General features: G+C 44.1%; 1 protein-coding gene across 1 annotated transcript in view; it reads left to right on the forward strand.

Moving 5' to 3' along the window:
- Nucleotides 1-6,623, forward strand: part of ABCC11 (ATP binding cassette subfamily C member 11) — a 66,152-nt gene extending 59,529 nt beyond the window's left edge. The window contains exons 26-29 of the mRNA XM_004600969.2: nt 2,952-3,030; nt 3,598-3,711; nt 6,189-6,353; nt 6,465-6,623. Coding sequence (XP_004601026.2) covers nt 2,952-3,030; nt 3,598-3,711; nt 6,189-6,353; nt 6,465-6,623 — 517 coding nt within the window. The remainder of the gene's footprint in view (nt 1-2,951; nt 3,031-3,597; nt 3,712-6,188; nt 6,354-6,464) is intronic.
- The last annotated feature ends 16,096 nt before the right edge of the window (nt 6,624-22,719 follow it).

Here is a 22,719-nt window from a genome sequence, read left to right on the forward strand (position 1 = left end):
TCACTCATGGGTAAGGCTTGGCCCAAGCATGTGGAGAGCGGCTGTGAGTATGACGGCAGTTGATTTCTGGAGGTTTTCAGTTGCCAGGGCTGGGTCTCTTGGGGCGGGGAGGGTCTCACCCTCCCCACTCTGGGTCACCCCTAGTGAAACAGCCTGGTGCGGGGTCTGGCGGCATGGTTATGGCGGGCATCATGCTATGGTCCCTTCCAGGAGAGAATAAGCCGAGCTCTTGACCCCATCAGGAGGGGCCATTGGGCCTTTGGGCTGGGCCCCAGTAGTGTGTCTATGCAGAGTAGGTGTTCCAGACAGGGGGAGGAGTGAGATTTTATAACCAGGCTGCCCAATCAGTAACATCGACAGAACTGGCTCTTCCAGTCCTTTCCACCTGGTCCCTTTTCAGAAGCCCACTTGGATCTATGGTTCTACCTAACAGTGCTTGTGAGCTGTGAGGCACTGAGACTGAGGGCGATGGAGTCTGAAGTCAGAGTCTCGTGTTTCAGGGGTAGTTCAAGGGCATTTTAGAGACAAGAAGTGCCGTTCACTCATTCACCTGCCCCTGATGCATTTCTGAATCCTTCACTGTTGCATCTTGTAACTTGACTTTTCTGAGCCCTCTCCAGGAATTGAGCCACGGACTAGAATTCACGGTGTAGCCATGCAGGAATGTAGTGTTGTAAGACTTTAGACTTTAACATACCAGGAAGTAATTGCTACATCAAAGATAGGAACACAGTGCTAAAAAAACCTGGGAGTGAAACAAATAACTGCCAGATCAATCTATAAAGACTTCACAGAGGAGGGGACATTGGAGCAGGGGCTTGCAAAGTAAGTGGGAATTTGAGAAGCAGAAAACGTGGAAGAAAAATCTTTCCTGAGAGGGGGCACAAATAGAAAGTTCCAATTTGATCATGGTGTTTTAGGGGAATGGGAAAATATTTAATGTCAGAGATATGCTTTAAGGAAGAACCTGGCCTAATTTGTGTGTCTTGGTATAAGAATCATTAAAACTGTGCCAGGCTTTCCCATACTGCCTTAGTTAGCTGTAATAACAACTCTTTATGTAGCACTGTAGCACAGTCATCCCATTGTTCATCGATTTGCTCGAGCGGGCACCGGTAATGTCTCCATTGTGAGACCTGTTACTGTTTTTGGCATATTGAATATGCCACAGGTATCTTGCCAGGCTCTGCCAAGCAGGAAGGATACTCTCGGTAGCTTTCCAGGCTCTCTGAGAGGGATGGAAGAATCAAACCCAGGTCAGCTGTGTGCAAGGCAAATGCCCTACTCGATGTGCTATTGCTTTATATAGACACCATAATTGTCTTCTACTGGGGAAGAGGCTGAACTTAGAGGGGGAAAGTCCCTTGCTTAAGGAGACACACAATACTATGGTAAAGATGAGATATAATCCCAGTAGTCCAAGCCCATGACCATTGCAATTCCCTGCCCTTTGCTGCAAAAACATCTGGACTAATTTTGAGTGTCTTTGATTCTTCTTGTCTCTCTTAGCAACTTGTTATGTGCCAGCAATGCAAAGTCACAATTCCCTCCTCAGTGGAAGGAGTCTTCCCATCTCACAAGTCTGTCTGTGAAAAGACTTCGGGGACCATCATATCAGACAAAACAGACACTCTGTCTGCTGCTTCTTTGTCGCCATCTAGCCCTACATACAAAATGTGTTTGGCTCTCAGAACTAGGGAATGATAAAGCAGAGGTCAATAACAGGTTTCACCCAGAACTGAGGTGTTGCATAAGAGAAGGTTATTTATAACATTCCTTATGCCAGTGCAAATGCAAAGTCTAATGGGTCCAAAGTTTAGATAGATTCAAACTTGATGTTAGCTGCCTGGATAATTGGTTAGTATTCTCTCCACAGCAAGAGACAGAAAAACTAACCCCACTACAATGAGTAACCATTTCAGACCTATGAGATGACTATAATAAAAAAGAAAAAGAAAAGAAACCATAATAAGTATTTGTGAGAGTGGAGAAATTTGCTACTGCAGGTGAGAATATAAAATGGTACAGCTCAGTAGAAAATAAAATACAAGATCAAGATTGCCACATGGTTCAGCAATTGTATTTCTAGGTATAGTCCCCCCAAAATTTGAAAGCAGAGGCTTGAACAGTTGTTTGTGTATCTGTGTTTATAGCATTATTCACAGTGGCCAAAGGCGGAAACCCAAATTTCCACCCACAGATGAATAGATAAACAAAATGTAAAATATACACACAATGGAATATTGTTCTGCCCTTAAAAGGAATGCACCTCTAATACATGACACAGCATGTGTAGAGCTTAAAAGAATTATTCTCAATGAATGTTAGATACATAAAAACAAAGGTATAATTCCACTCAAATGAGGTACTAAAATAGAATACTTAAATAGAGGTACTTAAAAGTTAAAACATTCCTAATGACTTAAGCAAGACAGACCTCTATTGCCCATAATCCTGAGGAGTCCAAGGCTGACTCAGGAGCCATTCTTCCCCCTCCAGCTCTGCTTCATTCTCAGATTCCCCTAGGGACTCCCTGAGTTCCACTCCTGTGGTGGAGCAGCTCCAGACCCTTGGGCTCAGTCACTGAGAAAGAAGCAAAACTCTTTGGGTGATTGCCTTCAGTGTCTGAGAGCCAGCGATGCTGACCCGTTCCCAAGTGCATCACCGTGGCCAGAATGGGATGCAGATGGGCGCATACCTTGCTGCATTCCTGGAGTCATAAGAGAGCCCCAGCTGGGCCACGTGCCCCGGAGAGCTGGTGCCCCCCAAACAGACAACCTGTAGAAGAAATGGGTGTGGGAAGACACAAGAAACAAGCTCTCGTGGCCTTTCCTTGGGTTTCCTGCTGCCCAGCCGTTGGCTCGGATCTAACCATTCTTGGTCCTTGGATGGTGTATGTGACAGAGTGGTTGGGGGTGGTTCTTGAATGCTTTCTCTCTGTCACACGGCAGATTCAACCTAGACCCCTTCAACTGCTACACAGACCAGCAGATCTGGAAAGCCTTGGAGAAGACGTACCTGAACAAAATAGTAGGTCTCGCTAAGGTCTGAGCCTTGGATGTAGGCTGCCTCCTCAAGGAGGACCCTCCATGCTTTGGGGTCCTCGCAGAGAGCTCCAAAAGGGGGACTTGGGCACCAGCTGTGAGCCGGGCATGTATAGGCTCAGGGGCTACAGCAAAGGGAAGGTGGGCTCCCGAGGGCTGCTGGGATCCCCTGGGAGACAAAGGCAGCAAACAGAACACCAGAGACATTAGCAGAGGTCTGTACTAGGGAGGGGGAATGGGGCAACAGACACTTCCGCTGGGGACAGCTTCTTCACACGGGGGATTCAGGTGATGCCTTAGAATGATGGGACATTTGAGTGAGAACAAATATTGAGGGGGTAGCAGGATGCAGACCTTTGAGCAGATATTTCCGGCAGAGGCATTAGTGTCTGTGGGAGTGAGAAGGCTGCAGTGAGGGAAGAGGATGACCAGTGGCTGGAGCAGAGACAGGAGCTTGCGGGGAGCCCAGGGGGTCTGCGTAAGTCTCAGCCCGCAGGGCCCACAGCACACCTGCGAAGGCTCCTTGACCACCTCTTTCCTCCTGATGCTACAGATCTCCAAGCTCCCCCAGAGGCTGCACACGGAGGTGGCGGAGGATGGCAAGAACTTCTCCGTGGGGGAGCGGCAGCTGCTCTGCATCGCTCGGGCCCTCCTCCGAAACTCCAAGGTCAGTTCCTGAGTGAGCACAAGTGGTCAGGACTGGCGCTGGACGTGGGAGGCCCCATGGGCTGTTCCTGCTTCCATCTGGCAGGATGCTGGGCGCCATCCTGTGTTCTGGGCAGGAAAATCCAAGGGCTTCTTCATATCACGAATGGCCGCTGTAGTTGCATCTGGGGTGTCTGAGGGCCACAGCATTGAGGTCCCACAAACGCTGACGTGTTGAGTCAAAGCCCTTGGGGCCCACCACCGCCACCAAGGCTATGCTTTCCCAGGGAAGCCGAAGGAGTGGAGACATTTGAGAATGACCCACTCTACCTTCTTTTATCAACTGTATTTATTTGAGTTAGGAATCAGACAATAGTGGTTGTAGGTAAAATGATACACTTGGGGGAGGGCAGGCTCTCGAGCAGCGCTTGGGAGACACAGAGGAACACTCCGTGATACTTGGCCAACTTGGTGGACTTTTAAATACCCAGCTGTAGAGTGTTGCTTGGGGTCAGCAGTGCTGGGGGCCACTACAGTGCTGGATGAGGGTCCTTACACATTCCTTAGATTATCTCCCCAGTCCCAGCTTTCCAAATGTTTTCCCAGTAATTTTAGATGTTTAACTACCTGGAGTAGGTAATGAAGTTTTTTCTCAGAAGTAAGGCAACATGGGGCTGGAGCAATAGCACAGCAGGTAAGGTGTTTGCCTAGCATGCGGCCGACCTGGGTTTGAATCCCAGCATCCCATATGGTCCCCCTAGCACTGCCAGGAGTAATTCCTGAGTGCAGAGCCAGCAGTAACCCCTGTGCATCACTGGGTGTGACCCAAAAAGAAAAAATGTAAAATAAAAAAAGAAGTAAGGCAACATGTACACACACACACACACACACACACACACACACACACACACACACCCCTTTCCCACTCACAAAAGCAAACATACATGCACAGCGGTGTATAATACACATGCACACATGTACACCATTCCCTCATGCAAAGAAATATATATGCATGGAGGCACGTAATGCATATGTAAAGATATGCACAGCCCTCATCACTCACATAGGCACTCGGGTCATGGAGGTGCAAAGTATATGTAGACATATATACACCCTCCATATTCACAAAGTGTGCATACATACCCAAAGATACACATATTTTAATGTGCACGCACTCCCACAACCCCTTTCGTACTCACATACATATGTCTATATACACATCTCCACACAGGAGCACATACACATCTCTAGACACACATCCATACCTGCTCTATGCACAAGCCTTTGTCCACACATGTGTCTTTATATGCACACATGTATACACATATCCATGCACATGCATCTCTGTATATACACAACACACATGTCTTATAGTCACATGTATACATACCCATGTTCCACATATCTATGCCTGCCCATGCATGCACACACACATGCAATAAGCCTCCAACACATGCAGGCCTACTGCACAAGCTGCATACATGCACGTATGCACAAGCCACAGATGGGTTGCTGCCATCTGTCTGAGCTGAGGGGAAAGATTAGGCCGGCCACATGGGGAGGGTGGTGTCAGGGGAGGGAGGCTCCCCTCTGCTTCAGAGGCTGAGTGATGGGTATTGCAATATGTGAGTGTCATGTTCCTAACTTCTCAGTTCCTCATGTCAGGTATTTAGTTGCTTGGCACTGAAGCTGCTTTTTTCCATGTTTCTCAAATAGGACTGTCACCTTATGACTTTTGTAGTATCTGCATAGCAGCTATCCTATGAATTACTCATGACACTCTTTCTAAATATGGTGTCATCTTTTAAAAATTTTATTTTTATTAATTTTGTAGAGCATTGCAAAGCTGTTTGTGATTGAATGTCTGTCATACAGCACTCCAACACCCATCCCTCCACCAGTGTACATTTCCCAGCACCAGTGTCCCCAGGCTCCCTCCCATCACCCCTCCACCTTGCCTGCCTCTTGGGCAAAAATGACCTCATCTTTAACCGCTGAGCTGTGAAACCATTCTTTCTGCGCTGGCCATTCTTTTCTAAACCATGTTATCAACGAAACACAAATGTGCAAGCAAAGATGTTTATCTGTACCACTGGCTACCTCTGCTCTGCTCAGTACTCCCGGGATGTGCACTGCTCCTCTTTGGGGACATTGCTCTCTCTCCTTCTCTTTCTCTGTCTCTGTCTCTGTCTCTGTCTCTGTCTCTGTCTCTCTCTCTCTCAACTCAGCCATTGGGAAGGAAATCAATAAAACAGAAAGGTTCTCCTGGAGTATTTTTGTTGTCAAGAACTTAGTTCCCTAGTTACTCAATAATTACTCAATAATAGTGCGCTCTTGGTGACAATCTATTATCATCTTTATCTATAAGGGTACCTGGACTGTAAAGTGGGTGTTGAACTCAGTACAAATCTCTCACGCCGAGGGACTTGGGGACTGTGTGGTAGTCTCAGACCTTGGTGCCCAGGGAGTCCACGGTCCCCACTTCTTTGTGTCCACCAGATCGTCCTTATTGATGAGGCCACAGCCTCCGTTGATGTGGAGACAGAAGCCCTGATCCAGAACACAATCCGGGAGGGCTTCCGGGGCTGCACAGTGCTGGTCATCGCACACCGCCTCACGACTGTCCTCAGCTGTGACCGCATCCTGGTCATGGGCAATGGCAAGGTGAGCATGTCCCTGAGCTGGGGGAGGCCAGTGCTCTGTTGGTGCCCCCCGTGCTTGGAGACTGAGCTCAGCGGTGTCCGTGTCTCGTCCCCCGCTTTGTCCGCCTCCCAGGTTATAGAGTTCGACAGGCCTGATGTCCTGCAGAAGCGGCCTGGCTCCGTGTTTGCATCCCTGCTGGCATCTGGGAGTTCAGTGAGCAAAGACAAGTCGGAGGAGGCTGCGGGTGGACAGAAGGCGGAGCTAGCGGAGGTTCCCAGAGAACAGTTGTGAGGCCCAGACTGCGACCTTGTCCAAGGTCGGCCTCCTCTCCAGGAAGTTGGCTGAAGCAGTGGGATGTGGGGAGGGGGGTGGGCTAGGGTACAGAGGGAAGGGCTGGGAGCTAATTTGTGGGTGCCCTCTCCCAATGACTCGGCACTATTTGAGACCATGAGGTCAAATGATCCTGCATTTCTTTTTAACTTATCTACTGAGAAATTTCATTATAATGTAAAAGCTTTTTATAGTTCCTGATCTGTTTAAAGTGTTGCAAATGATGCATTGATTTTGTAAAAAAAAAATAAAGAAAGAAAAGGTCACCTTCTCCGTTCTGTTTTCTATATGGGGGTAAACACTTGAGCAGCAGGAATAGAAACTTCCTCTGACAGATCTGGAAAGCAGATTTTTTTTTTGAGGGGGAGGGGGATGGTGTTAAGGAAAGATCTAGAAAAAGTTGATTTTGGTACGGGTATTCAAAGGATGTGTGCCTTGTGGACAGCCTTCCCCTTCCCTTCCCTTCCTTCCTTCCTTCCTTCCTTCCTTCCTTCCTTCCTTCCTTCCTTCCTTCCTTCCTTCCTTCCTTCCTTCCTTCCTTCCTTCCTTCCTTCCTTCCTTCCTTCCTTCCTTCCTTCCTTCTCTTTCCTACTTTTCTATAACAGAAGGTGCTCAGGGATCACTCCTGGCAGTGCCCAGGGGACCAAAGTGGTGCTGGGAGTCAAGCCCCCGCCAACCACATGCAAGGCAAGTGCCTTATCTGCTGTTCTATCACTTGGACTCTACTTCTATTTCCTTTTACTTTCTTCTGTTCTCTCTTCTCCAGCTGGCTCCTGGCTGCCGACTCCTACTCCTCTCTTCCCATCTATTCCAGCCAGCACTCTTGGTGGACGGGGTTGATCTGTATCGTGGGCTCCTCCCTCAGCCAATCAGGCGCTAAGCTGTTGGAATCCTGTGTGTTACATGGCCACACTTGCTTGGGGTGGGATCAGCTACTCTGGATCTTGTGGACTGAGATGGAAAGGTGTTGTTCTAACAGAAGATAAAATTGGGGGCTTCTTCCTATAGGATGGAGGTGGATGCTGGGCAGGCCCCAGCTAATAGCTATCTATAATAAATCTGTTTACTAATTAGGACCATGAGAATAGTTAATTTCTAATAAATGTAAACTGGAAATGAGATCTTTTGTTGGCCCTGGACTCCCACGTAGCTAAAAATATGTAATCAGACAATAAAATTTCAGTTTGCTTCTAAGGAGCTCTTGTCAGGGGGACTCTAGGCGTCAAAGTCCTTTTTTAAATGTAATTTTATTTTACTAAGGCACTCAAAGTTCTTTATTGCTTGTTTTCAATCAAAGTGCCTGATTTTGCCATAAGAAAATCAGTTCAGTGTAGAGTTAATTCTTATTCCGCTTCTTGGGTCAGAGAGGGTGCTGGCAGGTGATCACCCTGTCCTGGCGGACTCTGGGATCTCATGTGGGTGAAGAAGCCGGAATCAGGCAGCTTGTTAGGGGTGGAGGAGGCAAAGATTGGGGCCAGTGTGTGGACAGCCAGGAAAGATCTTCCTTGTGGAGAGAGCAGCAACCAATCGGTACAGGCATGAACTCTGCTGGGTTGTCCCTGTCCACGCAGAGAGGGCCTCAAGGTCCCACTCCATTTTATTCCGGGGCACTTGAGCAGTGCCGGCTTCTCCTCCTAGTACCTCTCTGAAGCTTGGGGCGAGTGTCTCGTCTCCTAAAAATCACTCTTTCCAGTTTATTCACCCCTCTTCCTGCCATGCTCCCTCCCACCCTGCCTAGTCCTGGATTTTTCTTGGCCCTAAAGAGTGCCTGGGACCCCCCACCTCCCTGTACCTCCAGAAGCCCTGGCAGTTATGTCCATACTCCAAAGCTATCACCTAGTTGCAAGGACTACTCCAGCTGTACCTTCTCAATAACAATACTGAACTCCCTGAACAAACATGATGACCGCTTAGTTCCTGTATTGCAAACCGTAATGCACAGTGCACAGAGGGTGTGTGTGTGTGTGTGTGAGAGAGAGAGAGAGAGAGAGAGAGAGAGAGCCAGACAGAAAGAGAAAGACAGACAGACATAGAGAGGTAGAGACAGAGAGAGACAGAGACAGAGAGACAGAGACAGAGAGAGACAGAGAGAAAAGCAAAGTGGCAAAGTGACTGCCATAGAGGCAGGCTGGGGGTGGGGAGGCTGGCGGGGAGGGACACTGGGGACATTGGTGGTAGGAAATGTACTGTGCTGGAGGGATGGGGGTTGGAACATTATATGACTGAAACCCAATCATGAACAGATGTGTAGTGGTCTATCACTGTGATTCAGTTAGAAAAAAAAAAATCAAGAAATCTTAACATGTTGCAACACAAAAAATAAGACAAACAAAGAGCGCCTGGGATCATCCCATCACAGTCCTGCAGTCTGAACTGCCCTGGGTCAAGAGGGGGTGCTTGGCTCACCTCCAAGTTGCAGGTGGCTCTTCTCTCCCTTCCTGCCCATTCCCAGAGCTCCTGTGGGATCAAGCCTGAGCCAACTTCCCCAGGCACAGCCTAGCTCCATGTTTTTCCCAGGTTGGCCAGGAGATGGCAGGATCTTCCCAAAAATGTGAACAAGGCCCTGCTTGTTTCATATTAGACCAGGGCGGGAAAGAGAGCCCACTCCACAGCTTCTCTGTGCCCATGTCCACCTCTCTGGTCCCACTGCCAGCAGCTCTCTCTCTCTCAGAATGGCTCCCAACCTTAGCTTCCGGAAAATTAGTTCAGATTACCCAGAACTCTTATTTTTATTTTTTAAAAATTATGTATTTATGGGGCTAGAGTGATAGCATAGTGGGTAGGGCGTTTGCCTTGCAAGCGGCTGACCCGGGTTCAATTACCAGCATCCCATAGGGTCCTCTGAGCACCACCAGGGGTAATTCCTGAGTGCAGAGCCAGGAGTGACCCCTGTGCATCCCCGGGTGTGACCTAAAAAAATTATGTATTTATTCATTTTTTAATTGAATCACCCTGAGATAGTTACAAAGCTTTCATGTTTGAGTTTCAGTCATACAGTGATCAAACACCCATCCCTCCACCAGTGAATATTTTCCACCACCACTGTTTTCAGTATTCACCCTCCAACCCCACTCTCCCCCTGCCTCTATGGCAGACAATTTCCCCCATACTCTCTCTCTACTCTTGGGCATTATGGTTTGCATTACAGATAATGAGAGGCCATTATGTTGGGTCCTTATCTACTTTCAGTACATCTCTCATCCCGAACTATTCCTCCAATCATCATTGATTTAGTGATCCCTTCTCTATTCCCTCTGCCTTCTCCCTCAGCTCATGAGACAGGCTACCAGCCATGGAGCAATACTCTTGGCCCTGTCTCTACTGTCCTTGGGTGTCAGTCTCATATTATGTTATTTTATATTCCACCAATGAGTGTAGTAATTCTATGTCTGCTCCTCTCTTTCTGACTCACTTCCCTTAGCATGATACCACCCAGAGTGTTTAAAATAAACTTGTCCTCTCTTGAATTGTATTTATTTTGATTTCATTGGTTTAGAATGGAGGCTTAGTGTTAGGATTAAAAAATAATAAATGGTAACAGCAATTTAAGTGGGGCCAGAGACCTAGTACAAGGAGTTTAAGGAGCTTGACTTGCATGCAGCCAATCCCAGTTTTATTCCTGGTACCACATCTTCCCGGAGCAATTGCGAGGTGCAATCCTGGAGGCACCTGAGAAGTGGTGGGGTGGCCCAGGGAATTTCTGGCACCATGCGGTCCAAGAAGCACCCTGTGTATTTTTTAGGCCCTCACTTGAACATATGAACTACTGGCTGGGAATTGCTGGGAGCAGGTTCCCCACCCACAAAGGAATTAAGAAACACTGGCTAGCAACCAACAACAAGGTATGACTTTTTTGGAAAAAAAAAATGCTCTCAGGCTTAAGTCTCAGTTATACAATGCTGAAACACATATTCCACCACCCAAAAAAACCCCAGTATACCTCCCATCCCTTCCCCCCCAGCTGTGTAACTGATAAATTTCACTTTACTTTCTCTTTACTTTGGTTACATTCAATATTTCAACAAAAACTCACTATTTTTTTTTTGCCTTTTGGGTAACACCTGGTGATGCACAGGGGTTACTCCTGGCTCTGCACTCAGGAATTACTCCTGGAGGTGCTCAGGGGAACATATGGGATTCTGGGAATCAAACCCGGGTTGGCTGCATGCAAGGCAAACGCCCTACCCACTGTACTATAGCTCCAGCCCCCAAATTCACTATTATTATTTGGAGTTCCCCACTAGAGACAGACATGCTGTCTCCAACTGTGCCTGGTGTTCCTCAGAGAGCTTCCTCTTGGTCGCAGCTTTCACGTGGTAGCAGATGGGGAGCGTCCTTCAGGATGCACTGGCGCTGTGCAGGTTCTGTGGGCATCGCCAGTTGACCATCTCTGAAGCCGCTGCTGTGTCTGTGCCTCTAGCTGCAAGCTCTTGTGAGGACTTCCCCTCTCAGAGTAAATCAGAGCGCGCTGAGGGTTTCCTGGCAGTGGCTGTTGATGTTGGGGTTCTCCTTGACCTGACCCTCTCACAGTCCTCTAAGCCTAGCTCTTAAACATACCCAGTCTGAGGTTTTTTTTTTGTTGTTGTTGCTTTTTTGGGGTCGCACCTGGCGATACACAGGGGTTACTCCTGGCTCTGCACTCAGGAATTACTCCTGGCGGTGCTCAGGGGACCATATGGGATGCTGGGATTAGAACCCGGGTTGGCCGAGTGCAAGGCAAACGCCCTACCCACTGTGCTATCGCTCCAGCCCCAGTCTGAGTTGTTTTGCTTGAAACATCCCTTGCGACTGGACTGCAGCCTTCATTCTTCCAAGGCAGCTGTTGCGTTCAGGACTGTCTGTTGTGTGATTGCCACTGTGGTGGGCTGTTTCTGAGGTGGCAGCACACAATGTGAGCAGTTTGTTAACACTTTTATCATGGTGGTGCTGACTGTGGGTGGGTAGGGGATTCATCAGACTTTAGGCAAAACAGAAGACCCCACTGCACCAGCCAGACTGCCCGACATGAGCACTGGCTTCCGGCACCCTGATAATCACGGGGCAGTCTGCATTGGAGTCCAAATGGAGCTGACAAATCATCGCCGCCTGTTCCTGAAGTGCTCGTTGCCTATAAGTCTCAGTTCCCTGGTGGACAGTTGGCACTCAGGACACTCTCGAGCCAGGGAAGGAATTCCCACATCATCATCTATCACGAAGACTGATCATTGCTGTTTCCTGCAGCTACAGAAAAACGGGCTGGCAGGACAGACAGTAGGTTTCCCACTCACCAAATACACACACACATACACACACACACACACACACACACACACACACACACTGCACTGTGGTGAGGGTGGCACTGTGGTTCGGTTAGATGGGGCTGAGCCCGAGTCTCAATAAGCAGTGACACAGTAAGAATTAGACTTGTGGAAGTCACTGTCACTTGGCCGGGGAGGTGAAGATTCGTCTAGCGGCTAAGTGTGATTCTATAGGACAGAGACTAAGCTGGTCATATGCTTGTCAGGGGCACACTTCGCCTCCTCTGAGTTCAGCAGATGACTTAGTCCTCAAAGGTTGACCACTTCGGTTCCACCTCACTGGCTGCTCCCACGTAACAGTTCTCTCTGTTCTAAGGCTCCTGGCCCTCCGCTTCCTTACAATCTGAGTCACAGTCCTCTTCATTGTTGTCAGGTCCCGGATTACTCATGCCCCTTTCCCCAGACTTTACCATATTCTCAAGTGCGTCAGATTTTTTTTTTTTCAAATCTGTCATTCTTGAAGCTCTTTGGAGAAGATATCACCTTAATTATCTGTTATGTGCGTCATGAGCATGGAAATTATGACTCTGTGTTGCTGAGACTGGGTGGGCCAAGCCTAAGGATTTTTAATGCGTTTGTTTTAAAAAATTCTTAACAAATATTTGGGGTATTTGAACCACTTTACGAAAAAAAAAAAATTAAAGTTATGTGTGAGATTTCAAAAATTGAAAAAAAAAACCACAATTGTAACAAGAGAATGCAGGGGCTGAAGCAAAGTACAACAGGTAGTACGTTTGCCTTGCCCACGCCGACCCAGGTTCGATTCCCAGCATCCCATATGGTTCCCCGAGCACCGCCAGGAGTGATTCCTGAGTGCAGAGCCAGGAGTCATCCCTGAGCATCGCTGTGTGTAACCCAAAAAGAAAAAAAAACCAAAAAACAAAAAACAAAAACAAGGGAATGTAGAACTTAATTTCCTTATGTTCATTTATACTCATGATTTGTATAAATGTATATATTTATATTTTTTGGTTAAGTCTTGGGGTGGAAGAGAGCAGAGTATTTTTAAGTGCCCGAGGTCCTGAATGTCTTAATATATCCCAGAACTAATTCTCCCTTAGCTCCACAGGCAAGCTTTCACACAAACTACCTGGAATCCAGGCACAGCAGGGACAAATGCAAAGCCAGTGGCAGCAGAGACAGAGGTCCCTGCTTTCCAGCGCCCATTTGAGAAGTACTGAAAAGAAGCTCTTCAAAGCACAGCCACTAGGTGGGGCCAGAAAACCATGTTGGGAGCCAGGAAGGGCTCAAGAGCAAGCTTGTTGGGCGGGGCAGATCGGGACAATGGTGCAGGAAAGTGATGACTGGTAGAGGGTGTGTTGCTGTAATGTTTTATGCACGAAGGAAGCCCTACATTAATAGTTTTGTAAATCAGGGCGCTAAAAGTAAAACATATGTGTATGTATATATATATGTACATATACATATATATTATATATACATATATATATTTAAAAGAAGCAGTCTTCACATTGCTGAAAGGTTGCTTCTTGAAGCTGTGCCAGGGGACAAGCGCAGGACTAGGACACATGGGCCCTCAGGTTATTAGAAGTGTCCCAGTAGGCATGGCTAGGGCTCCCCAAACTTGGGAGCATTTTCTGACTTTGAAAGATTCTTTTGAGGAGTGCACGTTTACTATTCCTAAGCTTGGAGAAGGCAGAGATTCTGGGTTGGTGGGCAATTAGATCGAACAACTTCTAGGGGGCAGATAACTCACAAGGCTTTCCTGTGACGATTCTCAGGCTTGATATCAGAATGGCTTGGGGAGCACCCCACCTTGCGCTTTCTGATTCAGCAGGTCTTGGGTAGAGTAAAGAATTTACCTCTAACAAGTTCTCGAATGTGATTGATGATGATGATTTCCATGACATCACGTTGCTTTTTTGTTTATGGTTTTGGACCAATCCTGGCAGGGCTCAGGGATAACTCCTGGCTCTGCACTCAGGGCTCCTGACAGTGCTCAGGGGACCCTATGGGGTGCTGGGGATCAAATCTGGTTTGGATGTGTGCAAGGCAAAAGTCCTACCTGCTCTACTATCTCCTCAGCCCTAGCCATGAGACCACATTGAGAACTTAACATCAGTCATTGGCCATCTAGCCAAGGAAGGGCTCAACACCCCTATTTGAATGTGGTCTATCATTTCTTGGCACTTCCCGAACATTTTTCAGTCCTCTTTCAATTCAGAACTTCTGAGCATCTCACCGAACCACCCCTGAATGTCCTTGTCTCTATCACTTCATGTGAATGTTCCACAGACCTCAAAAGTGAACTCAGCATGGCCTCTCTCATTTCTTTGTAGACACAGATGCCTTTAAAGACATTTGGAATTAAAGAAGGGATTTTAGCCCAGTAACTGAAATTCCAATTGAATACCAGGCACTGTCTTCTTGTTTATGGTTGGGGTTGGTTTGGGACTGTTGGGGACGGGCCTGGACACCCTCTGCCTCTGTCCCTGTAAACAGGGACTGGGTGAGGAGGGGGCCTAGGCACCCCTGCCTTAGTTCCTGTAAACAGGAATGAGTATGGAGAAACGTGGCATGAGGGTGAGTCATCCCCTGACAGCCAACCTTGACAGGCGGCCGAAGGGCCACCATGCTCTGGCGGCCAGCCTGGAAAGGGGGTCGAAGGGCCACCATGCTCTGGCGACCTGCCTCAAGAGAAAAGTTGAAGGGCCACCATGCTCTGGCAGCTGGACTCGAGAGGAGGCTGAAGGGAGGATTGGCTCACGTCTGCCATGGCCATGCTCAAGGCCACATCTGCTTTCCCATGTTTCTCAAGGCTGAGAGAAGGAACCGAAAAACAAGTAAGATTGGCAAAAATAAAGTTGCCTGCACCGCTTGAATAACGTTTATGCCACTTAGGTAACCTGCTGATCGTTGCTAAAATAAGACTATATAAACCCGTTTGGATTTCAATAAACTTGCTGTATGCCGCATATTGCATGCAGTCCTCCCTAGCCCACTCAACTCTCATTCCCTCTCTCCGGCCGAGGTTCAAGTTGGCCGCACAGGCCGCGGCATGGGACCATACATGGAGATGCTCAGGGGATCTATGTGGTACCAGGGGTGGAATCAGGGTTGGCCATGCAAGGGGAGCATCTTATCTTTTGTTGTCATCCTGAATGAATTCCTTGATCACTCTGTAACTCACCCTTCCTAAGATTGGGCAGCCTCTTCTTTTTTCTTTCTAAAATCCCTTTTTGTGACTGTGCAAACAAGATGGCAGCTTCGAGGTCATGGGTCCACCATCTTCCAAACATATGGCATGTTGTCAATCAAGGTCTTTTTATTCATCCATCACTATGTTTATTTTTTAGTTGGTCCTTGAGTAGTAGTGGAAGCTAAACTGCATGGTTGTACTAACTGAAAAATAACATTCCCAGCTCTCTAGGCGAGGTCAACCTGTGCACAAGTGATGATCAGCTCTGTTACACAGCATCATTGGTCACCCATTTCTCTTCTTTGGGAAAGAGTATTCCTCTCCTTAGCCCATTTGTGGACGGGTTTTTTGTTGTTGTTGAACTTTGTAATTCTGCATTGCTCTCTTCTGGGAGCTTTGTTTTATAGTGTCTGGATCTTGGCCGTTGATGAGATGAGCAATGCAGAATCTCGCATGGCAGAGTCTGGCAAGCTACCTGTGGCATATTCGATATGCCAAAAACAGTAACAATAATGGGCCTCATTCCCTTGACCCTGAACGTGACAAGGATGAACGGAGACGTTACTAGTGCCCGCTCAAGCAAATGGATGAGCAACTGGACGACAGTGATACAGTAATACAGAATTTTGTGAGTGCTTTATAATTCTTGGATATTAACCCCTTATCTTATGTTCAAATACTAAAGGCAAATATTTTGTTCCATTCAATAGTGTATCTTGTTATTATAATGTGGCTATCTTGTTTTGTGAAGACTTTTAATTTGATGTAGTTCCCATTTGTTTACTTTTGTTTTTGTTGTCTTTGCCTCTTTGGTCTTCTCATTGAAGATATCTCTGCAGTCATTTTCTTGGAGAGTACCACTGATGTTTTTTAAATGTATTTTATGAATTCCCGCTCTTATATTGAGGTCTTTAGTTCACTTTGAGTTTATTTTTGTAAATGAGTGAGGTACGGTTTGTAAAAATTTGTAAAAATCATATTTGTAAAAATATGTAAAAAATTTGTAAAAATCATATAATATGGTTATTCAGTTTTCCTAACACCATTTGTTAAAGCTTTTTATTTATTTATTGCTCCATTTCACATACTTAGATCCTTTAAATTTGGGGGTTTAATTCAGGACTCTGGATTTTGTTCCATTGATCTGCAGGTCTATTTTTGTTCCATTACTATGCAATTTTGGTTATTGTAGTTTTGTTCAAAGTTGGAAAATGCAATGCCTCCCTTCTTGAAAACAGATGACTGTTTTCATATTGTTTACAAGTAGTTATAGTTTGACTTCTTTGTTTCAAATCTAAATATGTTTGATATCTTTTTCTTGTCTGATTGTTATGTTGAGGACTTGTAAAACTATGTTGAATAAGAGTGGTGACAATGGATATCCTTGCCTTGTGCCTGATTTCAGAAGAGTATAGGCTTTCAGTTTTTCACCATGGAATATAATATTGGCTATGGGTTTGTTTGTTGTGAATGGCCATTATTACTTTGAGGTATGTTCTTTCTATCCCAATTTTTTGGACTTTTTTTTTTAAATAATGAATTAGTGCCATCAAAAGCCTTTTCTGAATCAATTTATATGCCCATGTGATTTTATCTTTATTTTTTAGATGGTATATTACATTAATTGATTTTTTTATATATATATTGAACATCCCTGTATTGCTTGAATGCACTCCACTTGATCATGATATATCTTTTTGATATATTGCTGGATTTGGCTCCTTTTGATTCTTTTGATATATTCCTAGATTTGGTTCCTAGAATTTTGTTGAAGGTCTTCATCCAGGGTATTGGTCTATAATTTTATTTTCAGTAGTATATTTGTTTTATATTTCAATATAATATTGACTTTATAGAAACTAATAGGGAGAATTCTTATTACCTCAATGTTTTGTGTGGAGTTTGAGAAATATGGGCACTGAGTCTTCTTTGAAGTTTTGGTAGAACTCACTAGTGAATCCATATGGACCTGGACTTTTGTTCTTGGAAAGATTTTTAATTACTATCTCAATTTCTTTACTTGAGAATAGTCTGTTTAGTTATTCTATTTCCTCTTAGTTTAATCTTGGGAGTTTGTATGATCCTAAGAATTATTCATTTCTTAATTTAGTTTCTTGAGCTTTGCAGCATAAAATTGTTCATAATTTTTTAACATCTTATGACTTTAAAAAAATTTCTGAGGTTTCTATTATAATTTTTCTCTTGTCATCTTTGATTGTATTTATCTATTTGTTTTTCCCTTTTTTACTTGGTGATTTTACCTGAGGGCTTGTTAATATTATTTACTCTTTAAAACAATTTTTTTTTCTTGTTTGGGGAGGGGACACACCCGGCAATGCTCAGGGGTTACTCCTAACTTTGTGCTCTGAAATTACTCCTAGTGTTGCACGGGGGACCATATGGGATGCTGGAGATGGAACCTGGGTCAGCCATGTGCAAAGCAAATACCCTACTAACTGTACTATCATACTATCACTCCAGGCCCATATTATTTACTCTTTAGAAGAACCAACTTTTGGTTTTGTTACCCTTTGTATTGTTATTTTATTTTCTGTATCATAGATTTCCTCTCTTATTTTTATTATCTCCTGCCTTCTATCTGTTTTGCAGTTTCATTTGTTATCTTTCTAGTTTCTCTAGCTAGAGGTTAGATTGTTGATTTGAGTCCTTTTTATTCTCATTTGTTTTGAGAAAACATTTTTTGAAATTCTGGATTTGCTCTTCAATTCAATTGTTACTTAACAGAATTTTGTTCAATTTCCAAATGTTGTATCTTTTCTTTTTTTTGGGAGGTTTACTTTTAATTTTATTAAAACATCATGATTTACAATGTTACTCATAGTTTAGTTTTAGACATATTACGTTCTGGCACCAATCCCATCACCAGGATTTCCAATTTTCAAGTTTCCTCTTATTTCTAGTGCTGTTGACTCTGTGATTTAGATATTTAGTTATACCACTTTAAATCATCAGTGTACTTGGACACCCTTGATCACTACTCTTCATTTATTTCTATTTTTTTTCTTTTCTTTTTCTTTCTTTCTTTCTTTTTTTATTTTTGCTTTTCGGGTCACACTCGGCGATGCACAGGGGTTACTCCTGGCTCTGTACTGAGGAATTACCCCTGGCCATGCTCAGGGGACAATATGGGATGCTGGAAATCAAACCCCGTATGCAAGGCAAATGCCTTACCTACTGTGCTATCACTCTAGTCCCTCTATCTTTTCTTTTTTTCCCTCAATTTCTTTCCTTTTCTGTTCTTCTTCTTGCTCTACTCTAGGGTCAAGGATGATCTATGCATCCTTTCTTTGAAGCACTGCATTCTCTCCTCCAGTTTGTCTAAATACTACATATAAGTGAGACCATCCTATCTTTGTCCTTCTTCATTTGATTTACTTCATTTAACATAGTATCTTCCAGTTCCATCCATATCACAGTGAATTGCACAATTTTATCATTCTCTACCACTATGTAGTATTCCATTGTGTATATGTACCACATCTTCATGATCCTCTTATCTATCCTTGGACACCTAGGTTGATTCCATATATTAGCATGAATGTACTGAGCGCTGCAATGAATAAGAGTTCACATAGGTCTTTTTTTTTTTTTTTTTGCTTTTTGGGTCACACCCGGCAATGCTCAGGGGTCATTCCTGGCTTTGCACTCAGGAATTACCCCTGGCGGTGCTCAGGGGGCCATATGGGATGCTGGGAATCGAACCCGGGTCGGCCGTGTGCAAGGCAAATGCCCTACCCACTGTGCTATTGCTCCAGCCCTCACATAGGTCTTTTTTGAATGAATGTTTTGGTGTCCTCAGGGTAGATACCAAGAAACTGAATCCTGGGTCACATGGCAGCCCAATTCTTAGTTTACTGAGATATCCCCATATTGTTTCTCATAAAGTTTGAACTAGGTAACATTCCCAGCAATGGTGATGGACTCCCTTTTCACCACACCCCTGCCACACAGATTGTTTTTTATATATACATTTTTTTTAAATAAAATTTTTATTTTATTAAATCACCGTGTGTAAGATTACAATGCTTTCAGGCTTAAGTCTCAGTTATAGAATGATGAAACAACCATCCCTTCACCAGTGCCCATATACCACCACCAAAAAAAAGGAAAAAAAAAACCCACACAGTACATCTTCCATCCCGCCCCCCCCCCCCCGCCTTATAACTGATAAGTTTCACTTTACTTTCTATTTACTTTGGTTACGTTCAATATTTCAACACACACCTCACTATTATTATTGTTAGGAGTATACTATATATACTGTATATATACAGTATTTCTGATATATACCATTCTCACTAATGCGAGATATTATCTCATTGTTGTTTTGATTTGGATTTCCCTAATAGCAAGTGATGATGAGCAAGTGATGATGACTATATTTTTAATGTTTGTTGGCCATTTTTATAATGTTTGTTGGTCTGTTGGCCTCAGAAAAGTCCCTGTTCATTTCCAATCCCCATTTTGGATGAGGTTTTTGGATATTTTGTTTTTGATCTTTGTGAGTACTTTATATATCCTGGATATCAACCCTTTAACTGATTGTTGAATGAAAATATTTTTTTCCATTCAGTTAGCTGTCTTTTAGTTTGAGTCCATGTTTATTTTGTCATGGAGAAACTCTTTACTTTTATGTAACCCCATTTGTTTATTTTTTATTTTCTTACCTTTGCCAGTTGCATTGTATTACTGAAGATACTCTTGAAATCCAGAAATTGGAGCTTTCTTTTTGCCTATATTTTCCTCAATATTATTATTATTATTATTATTATTATTATTGGACTGGAGCAAGAGCACAGAGGGTAGGGCATTTGCCTTGCATGTCGCTGACCGGGTTCTATTCCTCTGTCCCTCTTGGAGAGCCCGGAAAGCTACTGAGAGTATCTCGCCCGCATGGCAGAGCCTGGCAAGTTGCCCGTGGCATATTCGATATGCCAAAACCAGTAACAACGAGTCTCACAATGGAAACATTACTGGTGCCTGCTTGAGCAAATTGATGAACAATGGGACGACAGTGCTACAGTGTTACTTTTTGGGATCACACCTGGCTTTGCTCTCAGGCATTATACATGGCGGGATTCAGGGAACCATATAGGACTGGTGCAAGGCAAATGCCCTATCTGCTGTACTATTGCTCCCGCTCCCCTCAATGTACTTTATAGACTCTGGTCTGATCGCGAGGTCTTCAATTCACTTTGAATTGACTTCTGTGTAATGTGTGAATTATGGATACAGTTTTAATATTTTACACATGGTTATTGAGTTTTGCCAGTACCATTTTTTGAAGAAGCTGTCTTTATTTTATTTTATTCTTAGTTCTTTGGTCAAAAATTAGCTGATCATGTGTTTGTCTTTGAATGTTCTATTCTTCAAAGGAAATCTTTAAAGTGTTTTTTAAGTTTTGATTGTATGGGCCTCCCACCTCTTGTGTTTAGTTGATTTCTAGATACTTGATGTTTTTGGATACTATTTGAGTGGGATAGGCTTCAACTATTCATTGAACTCTCTTACTTCTGATTCATTATTTGTATGTTAGGAACATGACCAATTTTATGTATTGTCTATGTAGCTAGCTAATGTGCTGTATTGGTTTACTGTTTCTAGGAGCTTTTTTTGTAGACTTTTTAGGGCCTTCTATGTATATTGTGTCATTGGTGAATAGAGATCTTTTGACTCCCTCTTTTTTACAAGCTGGATCCCTTTGATTTCCTTTGCTTGCCTGATTTACTGTTGTTAGAAATTATGTTGAATAAGAGTGAAGACAGTGAGGGATTCCACTCACTCCCACCCTTTCACCACAGAAGTACTATCTGTATCCTTCTGGCATAAACAACTGATCAGGTCAGTTCTTAAGTAACTGGGAATCTAAACCTCCACCATTAACACACATAACACTCAAAGAACACTGGAGAAATAAAGAAACTCAACTGCAATGTCAGACAGAGACAAAAACCCAGGCAAATCCTTAATCCCATCAAAACTCAGCGCTTGTTTGATAATAACCTGAAATCAACTTTCACTGTAGTGACAATAGAAATCAAGCAGTAGTTGTTCAAATTATTTTCCTTAACATGCAGTGCTATTTGACTATAGCAGGGAGAAGGGAAGAGGAGGTGTGTGGGGGGAAATCTTCAACTACTCACTCTAGTTAACTGAGATTTATGAGTGTATACTGTCTGTGAATCAGTACTGGCATATCCCATCTGTTCTGATATTAGTGGTGTATTCAGTAATACTTTGGGGTTTGGAGGATTGTAGCTGATATCAGATGGTGCAATTTTCTGGTATAGGGGCAGCGGCAGTAAGCAGGGGACCCTCAGGGTCCTGGGCACAAGGTTCTTTGTTCGGCGCCCATCAGTGGTGAGAAGGTGGGAACAAACGAATTCCTCACTCTCAGAAGAAGCTCACACCTGGGTTAGGAGGGTTAGAGCTAACTTCAGATGGTGCAACCTGCTTGTCAGAGAGTGGGAGAGGGATGGGGGTGGTGCATGGGAGGGCCCCCGAGTCCCAGGGAGAAAGCAGTCTGTCCAGCACCTGGTCATGGTGAGAGAGTGGGGTCAACTTTCTACTTTTGTGGCTTCGTTTTCTGAGAAGATACTTGGTATGATTGATATTTTTTTTTTTTTGTGATTTTGTGGATATTCAACTGGTGTCCTAGCATGTGATCTATCCTATCTATCCTGAAGAATGTCTCACGTGCAGTGGGAAAACAAATTGTAATCAGTGTTTTGGGGACTGGAGGGTTCTGAATATATTTATTTGACCCAAATTCTTTCTTTGCTTCTTTATTGATGCTTGTCTGATTGATCTGTCAAATGATTGAGAGTGGTACTGAAGTCTCTCACCACCATTGTGCTTCCATCAATGTATTTATCTCCTCAGGTCTGTTAGCAGTTGCTTAGTAAACTTTACTGCCCCTTCATTTGGTGCATATCTGTTGATGAGAGGTAAATCCTCATGATCTATTGATTTCTTCACCAGTATGTAATATCCTTCCCTCTCTCTCTTAAAAAATACGATATATATGTAAGTAAAAATATAATAAATTACATATATTGTTTGAATACTATTTGGTCTGTAACCAGTATGGCTATTTCTGCTTTTTTTCTGTCTGCCATTAGCCCAGGCAATTGTCTTCCAATCATTCCCTCTGAGGCTATGTTTATCATGGGAGTTTAAATGTGTGCCCTTTAAGCAACAGAAGGTTGGGTTTTGTTTCCTGATCCATCTTGTGCCATTTTATGACATTTAAAGAAGTTATTGAAATGAAGGAATTTGTTGCCATATCTATATGTGGAGTTTGGTTGCTTGTGCCAAATGATGTTTCCTTTTTATATGTGACCTTTCAGTGTTCTTACAAGGACTCGGTTAGATTCCAAATAAGTTCTCAACTGAGATTTGTTTGAGAATATTTTTATCCCTTCGATTACTCTAAGTGACAATCTTGTTGGGTAGAAGATTGTTGGCTGGAATTTCTTTTCATTCAATACTTTGTATACATTGTCCCATTCTTTTCTTGTAGAGTTTCACTAGAGAAATATGCTATAAATCTGATGTTTTTTCTCTGCATATGTTA

This window comes from Sorex araneus, chromosome 8, assembly GCF_027595985.1.
Source record: "Sorex araneus isolate mSorAra2 chromosome 8, mSorAra2.pri, whole genome shotgun sequence".
Taxonomy (NCBI): Eukaryota; Metazoa; Chordata; class Mammalia; order Eulipotyphla; family Soricidae; genus Sorex; species Sorex araneus.